Source organism: Plectropomus leopardus, chromosome 8, assembly GCF_026936395.1.
Source record: "Plectropomus leopardus strain MGB_pleo_1.0 chromosome 8, ASM2693639v1, whole genome shotgun sequence".
NCBI classification, from domain to species: domain Eukaryota; kingdom Metazoa; phylum Chordata; class Actinopteri; order Perciformes; family Serranidae; genus Plectropomus; species Plectropomus leopardus.
Window position 1 is genome coordinate 26916162 of NC_142183.1, and position 22402 is coordinate 26938563.

Here is a 22402-nt window from a genome sequence, read left to right on the forward strand (position 1 = left end):
CTTCTTTCACTCCACTGCAGCTGCAGCACTTCACAGTTCCCTCAGTAATTATAACTGTTTCAGTGCCAGTGTGTCTTGCTATCAGTATGTGAGACACATTCCACTTCCATCACCCCTTCTTGCTACCAATTTCTGTCATGCTGTGATTTGCAATGGATCCCGTCACTTCCATTTGGTTTGCGATGCCACCTTAATGACCAAAAAAAATTGGTCGCATAACATTCAAATGCCTCAGACACAAAACAGGCCCATTAAATAGAGATAATGCGGAATTTGATTTGAAAAGCTTTATTTATAATAACATTTAAAAAGTCATCCAGGGGGCAAGCGAATAAACAATAATCAGATCAAGATAATTTGCTGCTTGGGGGTGAATACAAATGAATCAGACAGGAATTGCTTTAGTATAACATCGAAGTACGTGAGCACAGAGTGATAACAATGCACATCTCTAGTTCATACTGTGCAGACCACTGACATTAGACCACATCAGCCACCATTTCCTTTGAGCTGCAGCACACAGCAACACCATGGTGCTGTTCACAGCCCTTCCCAAGCATACAAGTGTAAGACTTGTTCTCACAGGGGACTTGCTGCCAAGAACGAGTCTCATATTATGCTCCGTGTTCTGTGTTTGGTGCAAATTGTTTGAACTGCGTTGGACATTTTCTGAAAGCCCAATTATACTGCAACTACAGCTAATGGACATCTGCCAGAGTACTGATGGGCAAGAGTTGCAGTCTAAAGTCATGACTGTACTGCTATACATTAACTGAACCTATTACAAGATTATAGAAAAATTAAACACAAAACTGACCAATTAGTTGGATCAAATATGTGAGGGTACAATCATTACTTTTTCAAACATATGAAGAATTTTTTCGTGATGTAAAATTGCACACTGGTGCAAACATTAATTTGAAATAGAGTAAACCAATACGATCCTGTGATCAGCATACATCAACATGTTGTTCAATGAAAGGCGGCATCTATAGGTCATAAAAAGAGACAGAAAATTGTGCATGATTTAAAGACGAGAAAGAAATGTGATAAACAGAACATTATCTGAGAACAAAACCCACCACAACTTTTTTCTTTTCTAATATGATGTCATACAGGGGAGTGAAATTTGCTTTTATGGCTGTGGGCTAGTCATGCGTTTACCACAAAGGCTTATGAGGCTGGTCATTCAAAATATTCTATAAGAATCTCAATCCCTTTTTGTTTGTGAGTTAGCTTTTATCATGTCTGGTAGCAGCAAGACACTGACCTTTCTAATATACATCCTTTCTCAGTGAAATCAACAATACTAGCTTTGGAGACATGGTGTGATAACTGGCACATTTAAGTCTTTGACTCCAATTTCAATCCAAGATAGCTTCTGAAAGTCAGCATAGCAACTGAGGCTGATTGAGAACCCTTGTTAAAAATGTAAAAACAATGTTTCTTGCCCTTAAGTGAAATAAATCCCCAGGTCAGAGTTCAGTGGTTAGCCTGTGACCAATACTGTCTAAGAATCAATTTGTCTATTCACTGGGTCACCCTTTATTGGGAAGTTTTTGTGCGTGTCAAGTCTCACAATTACCCCTTTTTTTCTATATCTACAGAATCACACTAGCAGGGCTGCTGTTCTGTATCACACAAACTATCTACACTCACCGGCCACTTTATTAGGTACACCTTGCTAGTACCGGGTTGGACCTCTTTTGCCTTCAGAACTACCTAATCCTTTGTGGCATAGATTCAACAAGGTACTGGAAACAGTCCTCAGAGAGTTTGGTCCATATTGACATGATAGCATCACGCAGTTGCTGCAGATTTGTCGGCTGCACATCCATGATGCGAATCTCCCGTTCCACCACATCCCAAAGGTGCTCTACTGGATTGAGATCTGGTGACTGTGGAGGCCATTTGAGTACAGTGAACTCATTGTCATGTTCAAGAAACCAGTCTGAGATGATTCGAGCTTTATGACACGTTATCCTGCTGGAAGTAGCCATCAGAAGATGGGTACACAGTGGTCATAAAGGGATGGACATGGTCAGCAACAATACTCAGGTAGGCTGTGGCGTTGCAACGATACTCAATTGGTACTAAGGGGCCCAAAGTGTGCCAAGAAAATACCCCCCACACCATTACACCACCACCACCAGCCTGAACCACTGATACAAGGCAGGATGGATCCATGCTTTCATGTTGTTGACGCCAAATTCTGACCCTACCATCCGAATGTTGCAGCAGACATCGAGACTCATCAGACCAGGCAACGTTTTTCCAATCTTCTATTGTCCAATTTTGGTGAGCCTGTGCGAATTGTAGCCTCAGTTCCCTGTTCTTAGCTGACAGGAGTGGCACCCGGTGTGGTCTTCTGCTGCTGTAGCCCATCTGCCTCAAGGTTCGATGTGTTGCGCGTTCAGAGATGCTCTTCTGCATACCTCGGTTGTAACGAGTGGTTATTTGAGTTACCGTTGCCCTTCTATCAGCTCGAATCAGTCTGGCCATTCTCCTCTGACCTCTGGCATCAACAAGGCATTTTCGCCCACAGAACTGCCGCTCACTGGATATTTTCTCTTTTTCGGACCATTCTCTGTAAACCCTAGAGATGGTTGTGCGTGAAAATCCCAGTAGATCAGCAGTTTCTGAAATACTCAGACCAGCCCGTCTGGCACCAACAACCATGCCACGTTCAAAGTCACTTAAATCACCTTTCTTCCCCATTCTGATGCTCGGTTTGAGCTGAAGCAGATCGTCCTGACCATGTCTACATGCCTAAATGCATTGAGTTGCTGCCATGTGATTGGCTGATTAGAAATTTGCGTTCACGAGCAGTTGGACAGGTGTGCCTAATAAAGTGGCCAGTGAGTGTATGTGTGTGTTTGCTGGATGAATTCTGACTATAAAAAGCTGGAGTGCGAAACGTTTGTCTCCACCCTCTGGCAGTGAGAGGAATTATGTGTCTGCAGGTGAGCTTGCTTCATCTATCCCGAGAGAGCCCTTGTTTTTTTATGTAAAGGTCCAGTGTGTAGGATTTAGGGGGACAGAATGGCACACATTAGATATAATATTGATAACTATGTTTTAATTAGTGTATTATCACCTGAAACTAAGAGTTTACAGTTTCTAGGTTTTTTTGTAAGCTTAAAAGAGCTATTTATATCTGCATATGGATCTGATTCTCTTTTGTTCTACAGTAGCCCAAAACAGACAAACCAAACGCAGGTTCTGGATAGGGCCATTTGCATTTTTTGGTCAGCAACTAACAACTAGACACCGGTTGCTAGGATGGTGCCCATTTGTTTCAATTAAGTAGCTCGCAAGGTGGATACACCAAAAACCTTTCTAGCATCCTTTTTTTTTTTTTTTTTGCTGCAGTTTTGCAAGTGGCCAGGGAAAAGATTTGAAGTATGGCTGTGCAGCCCCAGGGGCCCTGGTTTTCTGCTTCACCAGCGCAAGAAAATCCCCACAGACACCAGACAACAAAAATCTGGTACACTGCCACATATGGAGATCTTTCACTGCCTGCCATAGGCTTAATCAGCGTTGTGTGAACTCGTCTGGCAAGGGCTTGAATGTAATAGGCGTTTGTTTATATCTCAGAGTCACACACTCCAGCTTTTTAGTGATATGTTGGCCATGAAAAATGGCAGTTTAGTGTCCACCATACAAAAGGCATAAGGGTTGAATACTAACTTCATGATGTAGATAAACATAAACACAGTGACTATTTAGCTAACTATTCCTACAAAACACAGAAATATCTATGGCACATTTATCAAAGTAAAAAAAGCTCTTATGCTTCACCCACTTAAGCCTGTGTTTGTTAGTAAATTAACTAAAACATTGCAGCTTCAACATTCCATGGAATGTAGCACTATATCAATAGAAATCAATGGCAAAAAAGACAAAAAAAATCACACAGTCCATCCTATATGTGGTGTGGAAACTCTAAGACTTCCAGGGCTCCTGGTGAGTTATCCCAGGCACTCAAAGGCACCATGACTGGTGGTAGAGGGGCCAGACAGACCAGGACACACAGCAGGGGCCAGACGTATGTCATGTGGGCTACACAGAGGCACCACAGGGGGACTCAGCCCTAGTCAGACCCTAGCTTTATTATTTTATCTCTGCACAAGAGATGTTAAACACAAAGTCCTGGGACTTCATTTATAACCACTGCACCTGAAGGGAGTGGGCATGACAGTAGCTGTAATCAGTGCTGACACCACACCATATGTTATCTAAAACATAACGAGGATGGCTACTGAGAAAACTGACTTCATATTTACAGCTGACACACAAACATACAGTGCTGAATCCATCACCATACATAACACACTGTAAAACAAACCTGGTATGCCTCCTATTCACTTACCCCCATCTCCTTATTGTCATAATTTCACAGATTTCCCACCAGATGATAACAAACAGAATCTAGAGACATCCAGCAGCAGTCTGCATTCATTTTAAAAAAAGATCCTCCAGCTGCTGCTACTATAAATTATTATTGCAATATTTAATACTAAATAGGGATTTTTTTCAAGGATTATTCAATAGTACAAAATGAGCCATAGTCAACGGCTGCCAAGGCCAATAGATGCAACTAAAATATCAGCATTACAACTACTGCCCTTCAGCAATATCCAAATAAAGTCTGATGTGCATAGTCCTGAAAAATTGTCTACAAATCTCTACAAATTCTGTGCGCTGTTTCTTCTCACTCCAAACTAAGCTTTGATAATGCAAAGAGTCTGATCTGAATAGGCAACATGGCAGTACAGAATACTGCACTAGTTCGGCTGATGCTGCATGTTCTCCACTTTCATAATAATTGGAGAAAAACAGTGACACCTAGTGCTTCTTTTCAGCAATATTACTTGAAGTGATGGAGTTGATCAACAAATAATAATTTACCACTTCTGACGGACCTAAAAAGAAAGTCTCTTTGGTCAACTTCGTAATTCTAATTGTTGCAGCAAGTAAAATGTATTTTCACAAACTACTCTGAACCCTTGAATTCCTGGTGAAGAAAATGTATGAAAGAGAACACATGCAAACTCAAACGGCAAAAACCCAACTACACTGTGATAAAATTACTTTCCCTCTGCTATTGACCGGCTTTGAGCTGTGACATTAATATTCAGAGTAGACCCCGACCACAAACTCTGTTGTGTGAGTGCATTCATTGGTTTGACTCATTTGTCTGCGTATGTGCAATAACTGACTCACAGCTAGTTGTGGTCACAGTACCACCGAGCTGTGGAGTCTAGCTCTGAGAGAAGTACTCAAGGACGAGACGGAGGTGTCCCAATCGGTCTTTGAGTGATGTCAGGGACAGGACAGTGGTTTGATAGGCAGGGTCCAGCTGGAGGACAGACAGCAGCCACCAGCACCAGGCCGGACCATTGGACGAGGCCTGTAGGAAAGGTGAGTATAAATATGTTCATCATGGAAATGCATAAAGAACCACACCAGCCCATTGGCCTGTTGAGCACAAACAACTCGACATTATTACTTCCCATCTTTTCATGCATACTATATTGTTTTGGATTTCTACATGTGCATTTCTCACCTTCCAACTTACCAGTTCTTTTCCATTAATAAACTGACACTATTTCAAGCGTGGTTAATTTGCTCTGGCAAATTTGCAAATTGTTTTTTCGCAAACTCTGAGAAAATAAAGCAGGTATAACTTTCTCTGTAAAGAATTAAGGTCATCGTCACCAAGACCAATAGCTATAACAATGACCAACAACAGGCTATATATTGTTTAAAAAATCATTCACACTCAAATGGATGGTTGAGTCCATCACAACTATCATAACAACAGCACTGGCATCCCTGGAAACTGGGATCACTTTCAACGCACTATGATGAATGATATACATACCAACAGACACTATCAACCTGGCAAGAGCCTTTATAAATACAAAGAAGGAAAACATCTGGGATGCAATCCTGCTCACCATCAGAATCAGTGGTATTTAGTTAATATTATTATGGAGATGTGGAGACGCTTATATATAGCTACAGGTCATCCATATCCATTTTCAGCTCCTTTTCCATTTCTTCCCTTTACTTATTAGTATCTAGTTTGAAAATGTTTGTTTTTATTAGATTCTGAAATTAAGGAATAAATGGAGCATGGATAAAACAGCATTGGAACTAAACAAAACTGGTGGGCTTTGGTTTGCAGGAATGTTTGGTATTGTGATTTGGGGTAAGTGGGCATGCTAATTAGCCACAGCTTAATGATTGTGAAAACTGTCTGATGCATTAATTCTAAACATCCTTATATATTTATACATAAAAAAGTCATGAAAAAAAGAAAGAAAATATAGACCAAATAAGTGATCCTTTAACTTTTAGCATTACCATAGTCTGTAAGTAAACATTAGAATTTCAGTGGTGGATAACATGACTAGAAACGAGTAAACAATTGCTCAATGGTTCTGTGTTCTCTGTTCAAGAAATGTGCTGTTTAAAGGGACAGATCACACCAAAATCAAAAACATACATTTCCTCTTATCTGTAGTGAAATGTTTAAACATAGATTTTTTTGTGTGTGTGAGTTGCGGAGTGTTGGCGATATCGGCTATAGAGATGTCAGCCTTCTCTTCTCTCTAACGTAACGGAACTAGATGGCACTCTGCTTACAGTGCTCAAAGTGCCAAAAAAGCATTTAAAAACTCAACAGCAATGTCTGTCTCCAGAAATCATGACTCGGTTACTCAAAACTGCTCCACAGACCTTGCTGTGAGCAGTTTCATGTGAGAACTGTTTTTTTTTTCCATATGCCCAAACCAAATCACCAGGCACTAGCAAGCATGCGTAAGAGGAAAAATACATCTTTTTGATTTCAGGGTAAACTGTCCTTTGAAGAATTAGAGCTACTATAAGAATAACCCGTGTGCTAAGGCCCCACCTGAATGTTTTCCTCTTTATCCGGCATGATGCCGTACTGTCTGTTGATCTGCTCACGAATGCGGCTGCCGAGGCGCTGGTACCAGTCCTGAGCCTGCTGGTAAACACTGTCATGGAGATGTTCCAAAAGCTCCATCTCACTACCATCAACCTGGAAGAGAGAGGACACATGGACTTGAAAAAAAGTCGAGAGAGAAGAGGTCCAGTGATCATGTTGTCATATTTACAGTGTGTATGTTCTTTTAAGGGTAGCTTTGGTAATTTTTAACCTGGACAATATTTTTCCATGTTTTTGTGTTTAAGTAACTAATGGGAACAACATTTTTTGAAATTGGTCCAGTATTGAGTGAGACCAGCAAGCTGCAATGTAACCACTCCTGGCATGTGTAATGTACTGTATGTCCACTAAAAGTCCATGTTTCTGCCACTGACTTGCTCAGATTGTTATTTTAAGTGTCTGAAACATTACAGAAAGGATCCCTACAGATAGAGACATTTTTGTTACGAGAAACAGCCCCCAAATCACCATTGAAAAACCCACCAGACTGCATTTAATAAAAAGTCATTTTAGTCCCTTAGACTTAAAAACATGAGAAAAAAGGTCCAGGCTGATAAAAATACCAGAGTTACCTCTTAAGTGTTGCTATAGTCAGAGATCTCTGCGTACTGACCTTGAGGTCCTCCAGATACTCAATATCTGCTGTGTGGTAGCCATCTCGCTGACCTCTTTTAAGCACCTTGAATCTGCTGCCGCCCACTGTGTCCACAAAAGACCGTCCATCGGGCAGCAACTCCAGACTGAGGATCTCTAGCATGCAGCCATAGTCTGCAAATCTGAGGCACAACACACAAAACAATGATGCTCTTCAATTCATTCTCCTTTATTTATTGATGTGATTATTGCTGTATTGGTCAAAGCTAAATTTGGCAGAATGTTTTATGTTTACTGTAATGCAATAATGCAAACAGTTTGACCAAAATCTGTTCTTGGTATTCAAACTTTTTAGTTTTTGTGCCTTCTTTTCTAGGGACCATCATCAACATTATTTGCATGTTCTGATATTAGTTTAGATACAAAAATAGAGTCCACAGACTAGATGATGCTCCTATTAACATTTATTATCCCCTATGTGTGACGTTTTGGGCCCAAGCCCTTCTTCTTCTGAAGTTAGAAGAAGTTCAATAAATGTATCTACTGTTGTTCTGTCCAGCACCTGGTATTTGACTGCTTTTGGATGTGCATGCTGCCACACTTTTTCCTACTAATATTAGTTAATAATTGGCTATTTATCAATAACCATGTTCAGTACATAGCTGGAATGGACAGATCAAGAAGTAAACTGCAAACCACGTGCATGAGACCAACGTGCACACTTTATGGGTGTCTGAGAGCTATTAGTGATATGGATTTAAATTTATTTATTTCTTTTATTTGATTTTATTTATTATTTATTTTACTTGATTTTATTTATTTATTGTAATTATTATGATTATTATTCGTTTTTTATTCTCTCTTGATTTTGTTTTTGTAAATTCTTGTGTATTTTTTTTATTATTATTATTATTGTTGTTGTTATTGTTGTTATTATTATTATTATTATTATTATTATTATTATTATTATTATTATATTAACCAATTTTCTGTTTTATATTTCTATGTATGAGTCATGCAATTTATTGACCATAGCTGACACTTCTAAAGTGAAAAATGTTCAATAAAATAATATTTAAAATTAAATATTAAAAAATATTAATGAAAAAAAATAATAATCATGTTTAGAAATTCAATACTATAACAGCACACAGTTGAACTAGGAACAAATATCTGGTTGGAGATGTAGCACATCTCACACCAGATTGGTGACCATGCTGCTATTTCCCACCCACTCAGGGTCACTTCTGACTCATTTAAACTTTGCCCGCTGTGCTGACAATCCCATCAAGCGACACCTCCCCTGCTGTGAGCCTCACAGTTTGGAAAGTGTCAAACACGATTTGTCCATACCCAGACTGTCTGGTCAAAATAAGGGTATACACTTGCATAGATGTAAAATGCCTTTTGCTCACTTGGTTCATAATGGACTATATTTTGATGCCACTTAAGTTAGCATATTATTCATTATCCACCCATATTTACAACATTTTACAAAGAGGGTGCTATGGATACTTTTGCATAAGTGCAAAAAGGCAGTTGCATACCCCTTGCCATGCTCATAGCTGCACATGCCAAACTTCTTGGTGCCAGTCTCCATGCAGCGACGCATCATCAGCCGATATCGGGGCTCGAAGATGTGCAGGGGACAGGGCACTCCAGGGTAGGCCACCGTGCAAACAAATATAGGGATGTCCTTAGTTAGACTACAAAGGAAGAGACAGAAGAGGGGAAAGAGAGGACACAAAAAAGGGGAGAAACAAATAAATGATCGAGAAAATTATGGGAATAAGGCACAACTGGAGTTGCTTAAATGAATCACAAGTGTAGACTGTGTGAGGTGGGTGCCTACTTGGACAGTTCAGCCATCTCTGCTTCATGGATCTGTTTCCTCTCAGCTAACTGTGAGGGGAAAAGGCGGGTCATGATGTCCTGAAGCAGAACTGTGGGGTTGTACTTCCTGTTTTTAAAGTACTGGGAAAAGAAAAGTGACAGCAATAAGCCTTAATAGCCTTATTATGGTGCCAGGGATGTTACAGTAAAACAAATCAGTGTATTAAAACAAAAAAAAAAAAAACATCGAGCATTAGAATTTGTACTTTGGTGAAACAAAATTCTGCGATGCCATTGTGGATACAAAACGTAGATTCATTAAAGAGCATCCATTTACAATGTGGTCTCAGCTGTGCATGCATGTCGTAAAGCATAAACACATACAAATTTGTAAGGGCAGTATAAAGTATAATAGATATTTCTTCACAAGTAAAACACAGGAATGAGGAACCAGAAAGTGTTTTTGTCTTGTACCTTTAAGTGACTCAGTTCTCACACCTTCTCTAAAATCAAATTCAAGAACTTTGCAGGCAAAATTCCCTAAATGAAATCCCCTGAAATCAAATTCAAGGACTTTCCAGGCAAAATTCCCTCAAATTCAAGGACCCAACACAGCGTAGTTTGAGACATGGATCAAGACTGGTTATGCTGCAATGCTGAGAAATTTTATGAGAGGCAGCAGGCTTTACAGAAGCTCACAGACAAAGAACAATTGAAAATGAGGGAGAGGCTTAAAGGTGTGAACACTTCCCAGTTCTGCTGTGTTACAGTATCAAAAGGACTTCAATTTCTACCTCCTGCACAAAATATATAAATTTAATCATTTTAAGTTACCCCCATTTATGTATTTTTTCTCTTTCTTTATTTTTAATTGGTGCAAAGACCAAATAGAAAGTATAAAATATTATTGGATTCACAAGGACAGCCGTGGTAAAAAAGAACAAACAAAAATCCTAAAAGAATCAGCAGAGGACAGACAAAAAAAAAAAAAAACAAGGTGACATCCCAAATTTAACATGATACACATGTAAAGAACATAACAAACAACAACAACAAAAATGGAAAAATGTAAATTTGGAGAGAAATTTTAAATATGACATGATATGTGTGTGTGTGACTGATGGCTTGTGTTTGCAAGGGGGAAAATAGAATTTAAAAAAAATAAAATAACAATGTCTTTGTATTATAATATAATATTCAAGGCCTTGCTTTTCCACACTTGAAATTCACAAACTTTCAAGAATTTTTAAAGACCCATGGTCTGATGTGAATTTGGTAGCAGATGAGCTATATGACAAATATTTTTCCCACTCTGTTATAAAACTGCAGATGCATCTCAGCATGCCTGAGCTAAATTTGGTATTACTGCCACAAAGCAGAGGGAAGAACAACACATAAAACATTTAGCAACTGTTTAAGTGGAGACATTAATAAACAGGATGTAGCAACCTTTTTATCCATTAAGTTGAAAATGGAATGAAAGTGTCTGTGGGTGGTTACCTCTTGTAGCGGCTGTTTGCAGAGCGGACAGCGGAGGTTGTGATCCAGACTCCTTTCTATGCAGTTTTTACAGAAGGTGTGACCACAGGGAGTGGTGACTGGCTCAAAAAACAACCTTCAGAGGACAGACACTAGTTAAAACAGCTTAGCTGAGGACGGGCATTCATACTACTTCTACAGTAGTAGCTGTATATCTGGTGAGTGTTTTTGTGTATTTGTGCCAAAAAGAGAGAGAGAAGAATAGCATCAACCTGATAAATGACACTACTGCAGAACAGGTACAGACAGCAATGAATTATTGATTAGAGTGAACACTCCGGGACACTGACCTAATGCAGAGAGGGCATTCGAAGTCTGACACAGTGAGGACACTCAGAGATTTCTCTCTGCTGTGACCACTTTCACCTAGGAGAGAAAGAGAGAGAAAAGATTTTCCAGCTTCATGAAGAGTTCACCCCACTAAGGAGGAATTAGCAATTATTATGTATGTGTGTACCTCTGCCATGCCCATCTTCCTTCCTCATCATCATCTCCTCATCCTCTTCAGCAGCAGGGAGAAAGGAAACAGCTTGGCAGAGGCTGAGGCAGCACTCAGTACCTGTGTCATGCTTCACCTTGGAGCCCTAAACACACAGAGCAGTATAAGCTAGTGTCTACAGTATATCTGCATTCAAACACCTCAGCATTTAAATGCACACGAGTGTCCTGAGCATTCTCCTCACCCAGCGTGCGGGGCTTACCTGGTGTGCTTCTCTCTTCCCTTTAACGTCTCCCTCATCTCCACGTGGATGTTTGAGGCCATCAGGGTAAGTTGGCCCCTGGGAGCCACTGAGGCTGGTAATGGGGCAGGGTCCTTTCAGGTACTCGGACACCACTTGCAAAATGCACGACACCTCCTCTGGCACTGCCATGCCCTCTGCCTCCAAAATCTGCCATTTGAATCAAACCATAAAGATATTGAGATAAATGCAATTGTTTGCAGTGAAGTCAACTAAAATCTAAAAAAAAAAAAAAAAACAATGAAAAGTAATTGCTGAAACTGGAAATAAAATTCTTAGTTTCATGTGAATGTAAACATTGGATTGCATGTAAAATTATTGTACACTGATGGATGTTAATATAAAGATATATTGTTTGGATGACAGAACTGTGGAAGTATCAATACTTCTTCTATTACTTCTTTCAACCCTTTCTTAAATCTAGAGGCCACGCCCTTATTTTCAATGATGTCAAGAGTACAGTTTAAACCCAATAATAACATACAGAAATTAATTCATGGAAAAAAAGAAAAAAGACAACAACAAAACACAGTTAGAAAAAGTTACATTTAAAAGCAGAAATTGTGTGATCCACCAGTGCTACTAATGATAATCATGATAAATAATAACTACAACAATCAAATAATAAAATAAAATTATTAATAATATATTCATGCTAGCAGAAACCCACACAAATTAACACCGAACAGTAAATAAACTACAGGAAAATCTCTGTTATAACTCTAGTTATAGTAATTTGGCTCCTAAACACATGAACCATGATGTGACCTATAATAAAAAATAATCACACACTCATGATATTATATCATAGATTCCATCTCTCTGAATAAAGTCAGACTCATCATTTATGGAACTGAGTTACCTGATCAGCACACAGATCTGTATGTGATGTGTGCAGGTTGGTTTACACTCCTGTGGCGCAATCTCTTTATACTATACTGCAGCTTCAACTCTACAGGACCAAAGTCCTTAAACTTGCTGCTATTTGTTTTTCCCACAGAAAATAGAAATAAATTGTTATGCAATTGTATAATTTTATACAAATAGTCACCTTGCTGTTTTATAACTATAGAGTAGATTCTGCATGTTTCAGTTCAGTTCTTGGTGTAACTCAACATCAAATAACCTTTTGATGAGCAGTAGGAAAAATAAACAGACCTTCTTGATCTGGCTCTTTGCAGGGACAAAGTCAGCTTGAAGTTTTAGGCAACGATGGAACTGGATGAGGGCGTCTGTCTGCTGACCCATTTCCAGCAATACATTCCCTTTACGAAAGAAGCCCTGCAAAAAACAGAAAAGTGGCATCAGTGAATGACACATCTTAAGTGTAAAGCTGCAGGGAACAACAATTCAACGTAATGGCATCAATTATTTAATTTCAAATTGTGTTATATAAGCTTTACTTCTACATGCTAAACAGCAGGCAAAGGGACTACTGATGAAAACTGGCTCTCCAGCTAACCCGGTTGCATTTACATTTGTTTAGATTTATATGAATGTACACTGTCCCTTCTTAAATAAATAAATTAATTTAAAAAATTAAAGTCTAAAATATGTTGACATGTGATGACACTTGCTTTACTTTTTTCTACTTTTGCTGTCAGCTAAATGCCTAAATAGCGACATGTGAGGTGACATTTTTAAGTGATATAACACATCCCTAGAAAAAAAAGTAACAATACAAATGATTATATACTGTGAGTATGAAAGCATTTGCAGTGAACCGCCCACTGGTTCCAAGTGATTAAATGACATCATGACATAAGTAGCTGTTTGCATAACTTTGGGAATGACATAACATCAATACAAGCAGAGAAAATTGCTCTCTAAAGGGGTCAGTTTTGCACTGTTAGATAAAGAATAAAATAAAACAAAATCGCATGTTACAAAACCGACAAGTGGAGTGCATGTTGAGTTAAATTCAGCAAAGACTTGCACAAGGGTGAACTAACGTGAATAGGCAGCTATGAAGGTCTCATGTTTATGCTCATTTTCAGTTTCATACTGGAATTTCGGGGTTTCAACTGGAACATATTAACATGCTTAAATATTCAATAAAAACATGAATGCATTAACCTTGTCTGAAACAAGAACAAGATCTGACGCCATATAACAGAGGAGGTAAATGATTGTGATTGACATGTTATTCCTTTGTTATTGTTTAGAAAATGCTGCCGATGCATATGTGTTATATCATGCTAGAGGGGGACGTTTGTGTAAAATTTAAGCCCATCATGGCTTTTTTGATCGTGGGATGCCATAATGCAATATATAAGCACACACTGAAGCGGAATGATGCCACTGCCAGTTGGGTCTGTGTAAAAGTGCAGGGGCGGTAAAAAGGGAGGACTTTGTTGCGGACCTATAGCGTGATCCCTATTTTAAAGGGGCTAGTGTGTCTGCAACATCAATGACTGTAATGACACTAGAGTTGTGGCATCACAACTTCACCCATGTCCTAACAGCTCATTTAAAGGCACAGTTTCTTAACAGGGATGATGTACATTTCTTTGGAGATTAAGTGTTTTTTTATACTTTCACAGTATTTACAAATCACCTATACTTGCTTTAAATTTGAAAAAAGGAAACTGGATTTTCTTTTTTCGGGGACCATTAAATTTGGCATTGTTGATAGATAACTTCAACAGATTTGCTTGTGTTGAAAAAGGCATCATAAAAGCAGGACAACATGTCAGTCAAACACTGTTGATGTCTCTTACCTCAGTCCAATTTGGACGAAGGCAGCAGAGGTAGTCGAGGTCTGTCAGAGCATCAGAGAAACGCATCAGGCCCCAGTTAGCTTCAGCTCTGTACAGTTTTAAACTCTGATCATCTGGGGCTGAAAACAGAAAAAAATATAGAAGAGAGAATAAGAAGCAGAGAAAGAGGGGGGATATAATTTGAACAGTTCTTTGAAGAGCTGTGGCTTAAATGCTGAGACTCTATTTAACACATGCTGCTGCGTACAAACATTTATAAAAACATTGAATATGTAATGGCATGCATGGAGCAGCCCGAATTACAAGTGGTTCTGCTTGCCTTGAAACATGAAGGGAAATACAAATACTGCACAGCAAGTCATCACTGATCCACATTAAAATTCGCAACAGCCTAAAACAGTGTTACACACATCGGGATAGTACAAAATAACAGTTCATACTGAGTGTAGTTGTCAGGAGAGAAAAGGTACAACTATTGTATCCCTCTTCAAAACAGAGTTTTTACTTTGATGGAGCATCAGATTACATTTGCATACAGAAAAGTTCAAAGTTAACAGTGAATTGCTTGTACTCATACTGCTAACATAAATGTTGTGCATGCACAATCACTTCCCGTTTCTGTTGACATTTAACTGTGTTTATGCCTCAGGTAAAATAAATGCTTCAGTACTGCCAACATGTGCATTCAATGTTCAAACAGTTACCTAAAGCCAGTCAAACCATGTTTATTGACAGTGTGCTGGCTTTAACAGCACTTAAAACTGTTCACATAATGAACAAACTAAATTAAAAAGTCAAAGCACGACCTCAAAGCTCGGATGACGAGCGAAAAAACTGATGTAAACAAATCTGCCTGGAGATCATTACACAAGATCTGAGAGGGCTGGAGCTGGAAGCTGCAGCATTTAATTGGGTCGGCAGGGATGGCAAACATGTAGGTAATTCAACAGTATGCTGATTCACTGTTAACACAAACACCCCTACGATCTCAAAGGGCAGCTACTGACTAGATCAACTCATCTAGGGCAGAAGTCCCCCTCATCTCTTAGCTGCTGCATGGAGAAATTAAGGTCAATTGCGCACACAGAGGCAAGTGCAGAGGATCAGTGACTGTAAAGATAAGCTGCTAGAGAAGTCGTTTGCAGGGGTGTTTCTAGGAAAACACTGCACTTCCTCTTAGCCATTCAGTCCTTTAGCAAGCATGACTTGGCAGCAGAAAGATTACTTTAAAAACATGAATTGCCTCAGCCTGTATCCAGTATTTTGTATTTCCGTTTATACCGTGTGTGACAAAGGGAAGCATGTTAACGCAGACATGCAGGTTAACTTTACCCGGTGCATATTTCTTGTGCTGCACATGCCAATAGAGTCAGTATTTGCTGCTTTGTCTTAATGGCTCAAAATGCAAAAGTTATGCTATGAAAGATGGTGCATCTCAAGAATGTTTACTGACCCAGTTACACATTAAGGTCATCCATAACCTTGGAAATGAAAACCTTGTCATCCAGATCTGTGCTTTATACAACAAGTTACCGGTCATTACGTCTCACTGCTGCAACAGACTGGGATGCACCATCAGTCATCATCACTGGGCACCAGTCCAAACTGTGAGCAGTGCGTAAAAGTGGGACTTCAAACTGTCTGCCTCTTATCAAAGTGTTATCTTAAATAACTGTTCATGCAAGCAAACCCGCGGGCATACCAAAACACTGAACTTCAACATGCACCACAAACGTGTGTATAGTGTCTGCTGTTGTAATGGTGTTATGCATGCGACCCTTACCTAAATGCAGCCCCTCGTTCGCGATGCGTAAAGCTTCCGTGAAGTCGTTGGCTTTGAGCTTCTCCAGTATATGGCACTTGGTCTTTGTCTCGTCGGGGCAGCACTTCTCCACGACGCCGATGAGCAAAACGTTGTTCCTCATGCTTTTCACCTCTCTTTGTTTTAACCTCTCTTTGCACGATGGACATTTAGACGGGAGGTAGCCCCCCACGCACCTCCGGCAGAACGTGTGACCGCACGACATGGTCACCGGTTCGCACATCAGGAAGAGACAGAGCGGACACTCCAGCAGATCCATGGTGGATGCGTTATGTCACCAAAACAACGTCCCGCTGGAAGATTTGTTGCTTTATTTCGTCAAAGCAATGCGGACGGAGAGGCTCGTCTATGTAATAGTATTGCATGGACGATTTAGATAACACACTGACAGCTAGCGATTCAGTAAACGTGCCCCTTCTTTGATCACATCTGCTAAAAACCCGACCGGTTTCTGTCTAGCTAGGCTATTGCTAAATTCAGCTATCATATGCTCACCTTACAAATTCCCTTTGCGGATAAAAATGTACCCACTGACACAATCCATTTCCAGCCCAAACTTAGTCTTTGGTTTGGGACACATCCTTTCTCGAGCACGTTAAATAAAACAAAACGCTTTCCTGGCTGCTCCGAACTCCGTAGACGCAATATGCAAGACAATGTAATATTGCTCCATTAATGTTTCTTTTTAAATAGTCCGTGTCCGCTTTTAACCCCTTGCAACGTATCCACAGCCACAAAGCTAGGTTACTATGTAACACCATTACATTACATAAATAAAGACCACGTGACGCAGCAGCGCCCAATCTGATTGGACGACAGGGTGGCTTTCCGCCCTGTTGTGAAACCCAAGGATGCCGAGTTTCATAACATAATTCCTGCGACAAAAGTTGTTGGCAATTTTATTCGATTTTGCTGAAACAACTGGGCGAGAAATTAGTTAACAGTACAGTGCTTCTAGTCACTAGAGTAATGATTATTCAACTCACGAGTGCAGGATATGGAAATAACCCCGTCGCGGTGTAGGGAATCCCAGCAGAGGATAAGTGGCAGGGGGCGGGGTGTCACCATCATGACATAAACTCAGTTGTGTTCATCCCGTTTTCGCTAACATACCCAAACGATTTCACAACATTTTAACATGGCCACATTTTGTAATGTTAAGAAAAAAGCAATCAAACCTCTGTGGGGCTGCAAACATCACAATCAGCTGTAAGTTGCTGTTACTGGTTTACGTGGTTTTACTCGTGGCAGGACAATGCAGCAGAGCAGATCGATGTATAAAACAAACATCTGTGCATCTGTTACACAAGTCAGTGCATGCCAGGTAGAGCCCGCCTCATCATAGCCATTCTGGGTCAATGAAAACAGTCTAGAGCCTACAGCCAGCACAACACAAACACGTCTTATATTCACATAATAACAGTCTGCTGCCTCAGACACCCGGACCCCTGTGTGAAAACATTGTTTCTAAGCGTTTAGATAAAAACACGTCACAAGTTTCCCTAACAGTCTTCTCAAGCCACGTGTTGCTTAACAGACAGTGAAAGGTTTTACCTTTTAAAATTCTCCTATTATTTCTGTTAACTCTATGTTACACAAGGAGTTGACTTGGCTGAAAGTCATTTTTTTTTCTGGAATAACAAACGCACACCCAGACGCAACTGCCTATTGTCACAAAGGTCATAGGGTAGGCCTACAGGTATATCAATGTTAGAATTCACCCATGTAATTTAAATCTGTACTAAGACAACGGAATTGGTATAATTCTAAGACATATGCTTGGTAGAGTTTCCTTCATTACAGAGTGGCTGCTGCTGAAAAACTATTACACAAACAAGGCAACAAAACACTGATTATGTTATACAAGTGCTTCCACAAAGAAAGTGGCATGTGACTATGTAACTATAGTCCACACACACTAACCTCTCCATGACCACTCTCACTCAGTTAGACAGAGTACATGTGTGACAGGGCCCAAATTCTTTGTGTGAACATAACAGTGTCAACATGATGAATTCTAATTCCTGAAATTTGCTGTAATATGATGCAGTCTCCCTAAACACTATAGTGACAGCATTGCACTCCTGCTGTACTTGGAAATGTCTTTATTGGTTTAATTACAAAAACTGAAAGTTGGTACCCTAGCTGATCTGTGAAATATTTACATTCCTCACAGGTACTGTTAATAATATCTACTGAATGGATTTTAAATAAAACACCATTAAACTCAACATAGGATTTCAGACCAAGTGAAAACACAACAAGTGCTTTCATACTTACGCCAACAACACACTGGCTGCGTCAGCAGTGTGTGAGTGACGCCGAACCTGTTGGTTTTTTTGTGTTAACAAGTCAGATTAGCCACACTGGCTGCATGAGCAGCTCTGGTCAGGTTCATCTAAGAAATGGTGGTTTGAAGCTTTTTCCTTGTGCGATTGTCAGCAGAAATAGAGTAAAAATGGCATTTTGATATTTAAATTGATGCTATAACACCTTTTAATTCAGTTTAAACATTTCTCTCTGTCACAGAGTTGAGGAAATACAAAGACGTCCATTTTACTCAAACTTTCTTGATCCCATTTCAAAATGAAAGTCCTCTGACAATGTTTCTGTCGATTGAACCCCATCAGTTGTTGACACGAGGCATTTTACTGTGCATATTTGCAGGGCTGTGTTGTTGACAGTGCAGGAGCTTGCACAACTTGGAATGTGTGCTTATAAATGTGGAAATGAAGTACTCACAGCAGCAAGCAGCCCTGCAGAAGTCTCGAGCCACAATGCTGGCAGTGTGGACACCACAAGGGTGAAACACGCAGCAGTTCGGCAAGGTTACCATCACGCACTGCTCATGCAGCCAGTGTGTTTCTGGCCTTACTTTAAGTACAGCATACAAAAACAAACAAACAAACACAGTCTAGGTGTACAAAAAAAGAAAAAGAACATGGCTACTCAACAGGAAACTTAAGCAATTTCATCAATAATACTGCACATGGCAGCATCCTTGTCCCATATTTTGTCCTTCTTTGAAGTAGGGGTGCTCTTATCCTGGTGACCTGCTGCCATACAGCTGGCACCGGCTTCCTCGACATCCATTGGTTCAGTTTTCAGCCTGGGGGCCTGCCCAGAGGAACACCCAACACTAACTGCTGCGGACACACTCCTCGACCCATCACTAGCACCATCAGGACCCTCCATCTGTGGCAGGTCATCAGGTAAGGAGGCAAGGCATCCCTGGATCATCTCCACCACCCTCTCCAGATGTTTCTGGAACCGCTCAGCTGTCTCTAGTCTCTGTCTCTTCTGTACCTCCATCATCACCCTCAGTGTCTCCCTGGCTTGATGTGGCCTGTACTCATTTATCAGATGGTGCATATGAACAAACAGAAGCTTTAAGTCCTCCAGCTTCTCTTCCCGCTTTATACTACCAGGGCTCTTGATGAGGATGTCCAGCAGGTCTAAAAAGTTCACAAGAATGGACATGTTGAGCTTTTTAAGCTCTCTTTTGTGGTCAAACTGCATAGGATGGAGTCTCTCAATGCCTTGGCTCTCCAATGGCCGGATGATGAGGTCGTCACACTGGAACTGGTTACCAAACATCATGTAGCTGTCTCTGATGGGTGGAGGGGGCTTAGGAGCCAGACCTTTACGGATGTTTTCATCTGTGTACTCTTTGATATACTGCATAGGTGGAGGTGGCAGAGCACTAACCTGCTGTGGTTCACCCATGATGCTGACCTGAATCAGTAACAAAAATATTAGTCTGTTTTCCTTGCTGAGCAATACAAAATGTTTTCCCTCAAGTCCCTCTTTAAATAAACATCAGGCAGTAGAGGTTATTTCTAACAACCGAAAAATGTACTGTTTATTCACATTATCCCTGTCAAATAAAACATATACATAGAATAAAAATAAATACATAAGAAATTAGTTTAATCTTGTATACCAGTTGTGAGTAAAAATACCACTTCGGGAAAACTCGCTATAATTTAAATAGTTACACACAGAGAGATAGGTTAAAAGGCATTTGAAAACAGTTGCAACAGAAGTGATAATCCTTTACATAAAGGTAGCAATAATTCAAAAACACTGCTTTGCAAGTACTCAAAACGCTACAAACTTAAAAGCAACGAAATATTACACCAGTGTATACCAGTTGTGAAACACTGAAGTGTTTTTAGTTGAGTACAGCATTATCTATCAAGAGTACAAGCTCTCATTACAAAGAATGGGCATTTTCAGAGTACTGAATACTGTTTTGAAGCAATAATGTGCAAGGACGCTTAACTTCTATTGTTGAGGCCTAGCATAACAAGCGAGTGATGCTTCTCACGTTAGCAATTGCTTGCTAGTGAGATGATATTAGAATTTTCTATCTAAACATTCATTTACACTAATATATGTGTAGCTCTTCGGTCTACAACCAACCGTAATGCCAGGCTTTAGCACAACCACTGCGGTTTAGAAAAAAATCGAAGCTAACTAGTTCTGTGGCCAGCGTTGTGCTAGCATCACTCCTGCTAACCTCTGAGAACTAGTTGAGTCGAAACTACACGTTAATGAAATAAGCGACTTAAAATATAATGACGATACTTCTACATACCTCTTAAATGACTCCCTAGTTGGTAAATGTGGACTTTAGATGATAAATGTCACAGAAATGTCTTGTCGGACATTTAGCTCATGACTAGCTTAGCTCCTTCCACCCACTGACACGAGCGTCTATGTCTGCTCCAATTCCATTGGCCGAGCTGTGCTCGTGACAATTCGTTAGTCGTGCTGATTGGACCGTACCGGAGCGCAAACTACAAGCTGATTGGTCGTGATATTTGGAGGTATGACAAATGGTTTGTTCTGGTTTGTTCATGATATCAAAGTTTTTTGTGTAGTGTTTAATAAAAGTTTGAATCTTCATAAATGGGTTGAGATTTAACCAAAAGGGTAAGCTTCTTTTAACAATATAATATGTAGTTTAACCGATTACTTATACTGACACATATTTTAAATAACTTCTGTTGCTATTGTTATGCTACTATTTTTCTTACTAAAACGTCCACATGAATACAAACCTCTATCAATAGCCTAATACTGTTAAGTACTTTTAAATAAAACAGAAATTCTAAAAAAAAAAAAAAAAAAAAATAAGAGGTTATTTATAGAGCACTTTTCAAGCAAGATGATCTTGCCTGAGAGGATATAATCTGACTTTCATGAAAATAGTTGCTGAGGTGATATGGGCCTACAATATTGTAAGAGAATGACTTCACAATAGGATTATTTACAACAGAAATACAATAGATAAGTAAATTATCATCTTACAATAAAACCTGATATATATAAATATATCAGTTGTTGGGAAAAGAAATATTAAGAAGCAACAGCTAAAATAGGCAAACTGTGTAGATGTTTCGAAGACATTTCAGTTCACATGAAGAATCTGCTTTAATTTTCCTTTTTTCAGTTAATGCTATGATGCAGCTTTAAAAACAAATGTCATTAAAATGTAGATAATGCTCAGAAGACTTTTTCAGACACTGCAATTGAGTAGACATAACTGAAAAAAAACATCACTCTGATTTCATCAATTCTGCCAAACAAAATTAAAACGTTTGTTATTTTCCTAGTTATATTAATGACACTGTAGACTTTTTAATGCTCACACTGGACCAAATGTGTTTACATTTCACAATCTACAGAGAAGCTTCTTCATTCAGAGACTGAAGTTTATTTTGAAATTTAGTCAAATATTTTGTAATTCATTAATTAATTAGTTAATTTGTAGGAATGCTTTTCCTGATGGTGGTGCTGTGGCATGCATCTAAATCTTTCATGCTTTGTGAGTTTGAATTGTTTTCATTCTTAAACTCGCTTATTTTTTACATTTCTACCCTCTAACTCTAATTATTATTTAGCCTGTGCAGGCAAAACAGCATTATACAACACCAAAAGCTTTATACACAAAATCTTATGGCTGCAGCAAATGCAGAAATTGCCTTGCATTGTCTTAAACCTCAGGTTTAATACATTGTAAGTAAATAACTTTTTATTCCAGTAAGTTCTAAGTGATCAGAAGTGGGGTTTTTTGACAGCAGAATTCAGTTTATGCTCACAATTAACACCTCTGCTCAATATTTGCAATTTTATCAAAACTTTTTGTCATTACCAGGATACATGTATA

At 39.4% G+C, this 22402-nt stretch overlaps 2 protein-coding genes across 2 annotated transcripts; both read right to left on the reverse strand.

The window, feature by feature from the left end:
- Positions 1-272: 272 nt before the first annotated feature.
- Positions 273-18172, reverse strand: lonrf4 (LON peptidase N-terminal domain and ring finger 4). Its single transcript, XM_042493084.2, has 12 exons — positions 16189-18172; positions 14406-14524; positions 12844-12966; positions 11647-11835; positions 11403-11529; positions 11236-11311; positions 10907-11021; positions 9426-9547; positions 9121-9279; positions 7593-7755; positions 6923-7072; positions 273-5413 (listed from the first exon to the last, which is right to left on the reverse strand). Exons 1-12 carry the CDS (start codon positions 16484-16486, stop codon positions 5264-5266), a joined length of 1791 nt encoding a protein of 596 aa, XP_042349018.1. The 5' UTR covers positions 16487-18172; the 3' UTR covers positions 273-5263.
- A 143-nt stretch (positions 18173-18315) lies between these two features.
- On the reverse strand, positions 18316-20984 carry med7 (mediator complex subunit 7). Its single transcript, XM_042493462.2, has 2 exons — positions 20828-20984; positions 18316-19962 (listed from the first exon to the last, which is right to left on the reverse strand). Exon 2 carries the CDS (start codon positions 19951-19953, stop codon positions 19189-19191), a length of 765 nt encoding a protein of 254 aa, XP_042349396.1. The 5' UTR covers positions 19954-19962; positions 20828-20984; the 3' UTR covers positions 18316-19188.
- Between the last annotated feature and the right edge of the window lie 1418 nt (positions 20985-22402).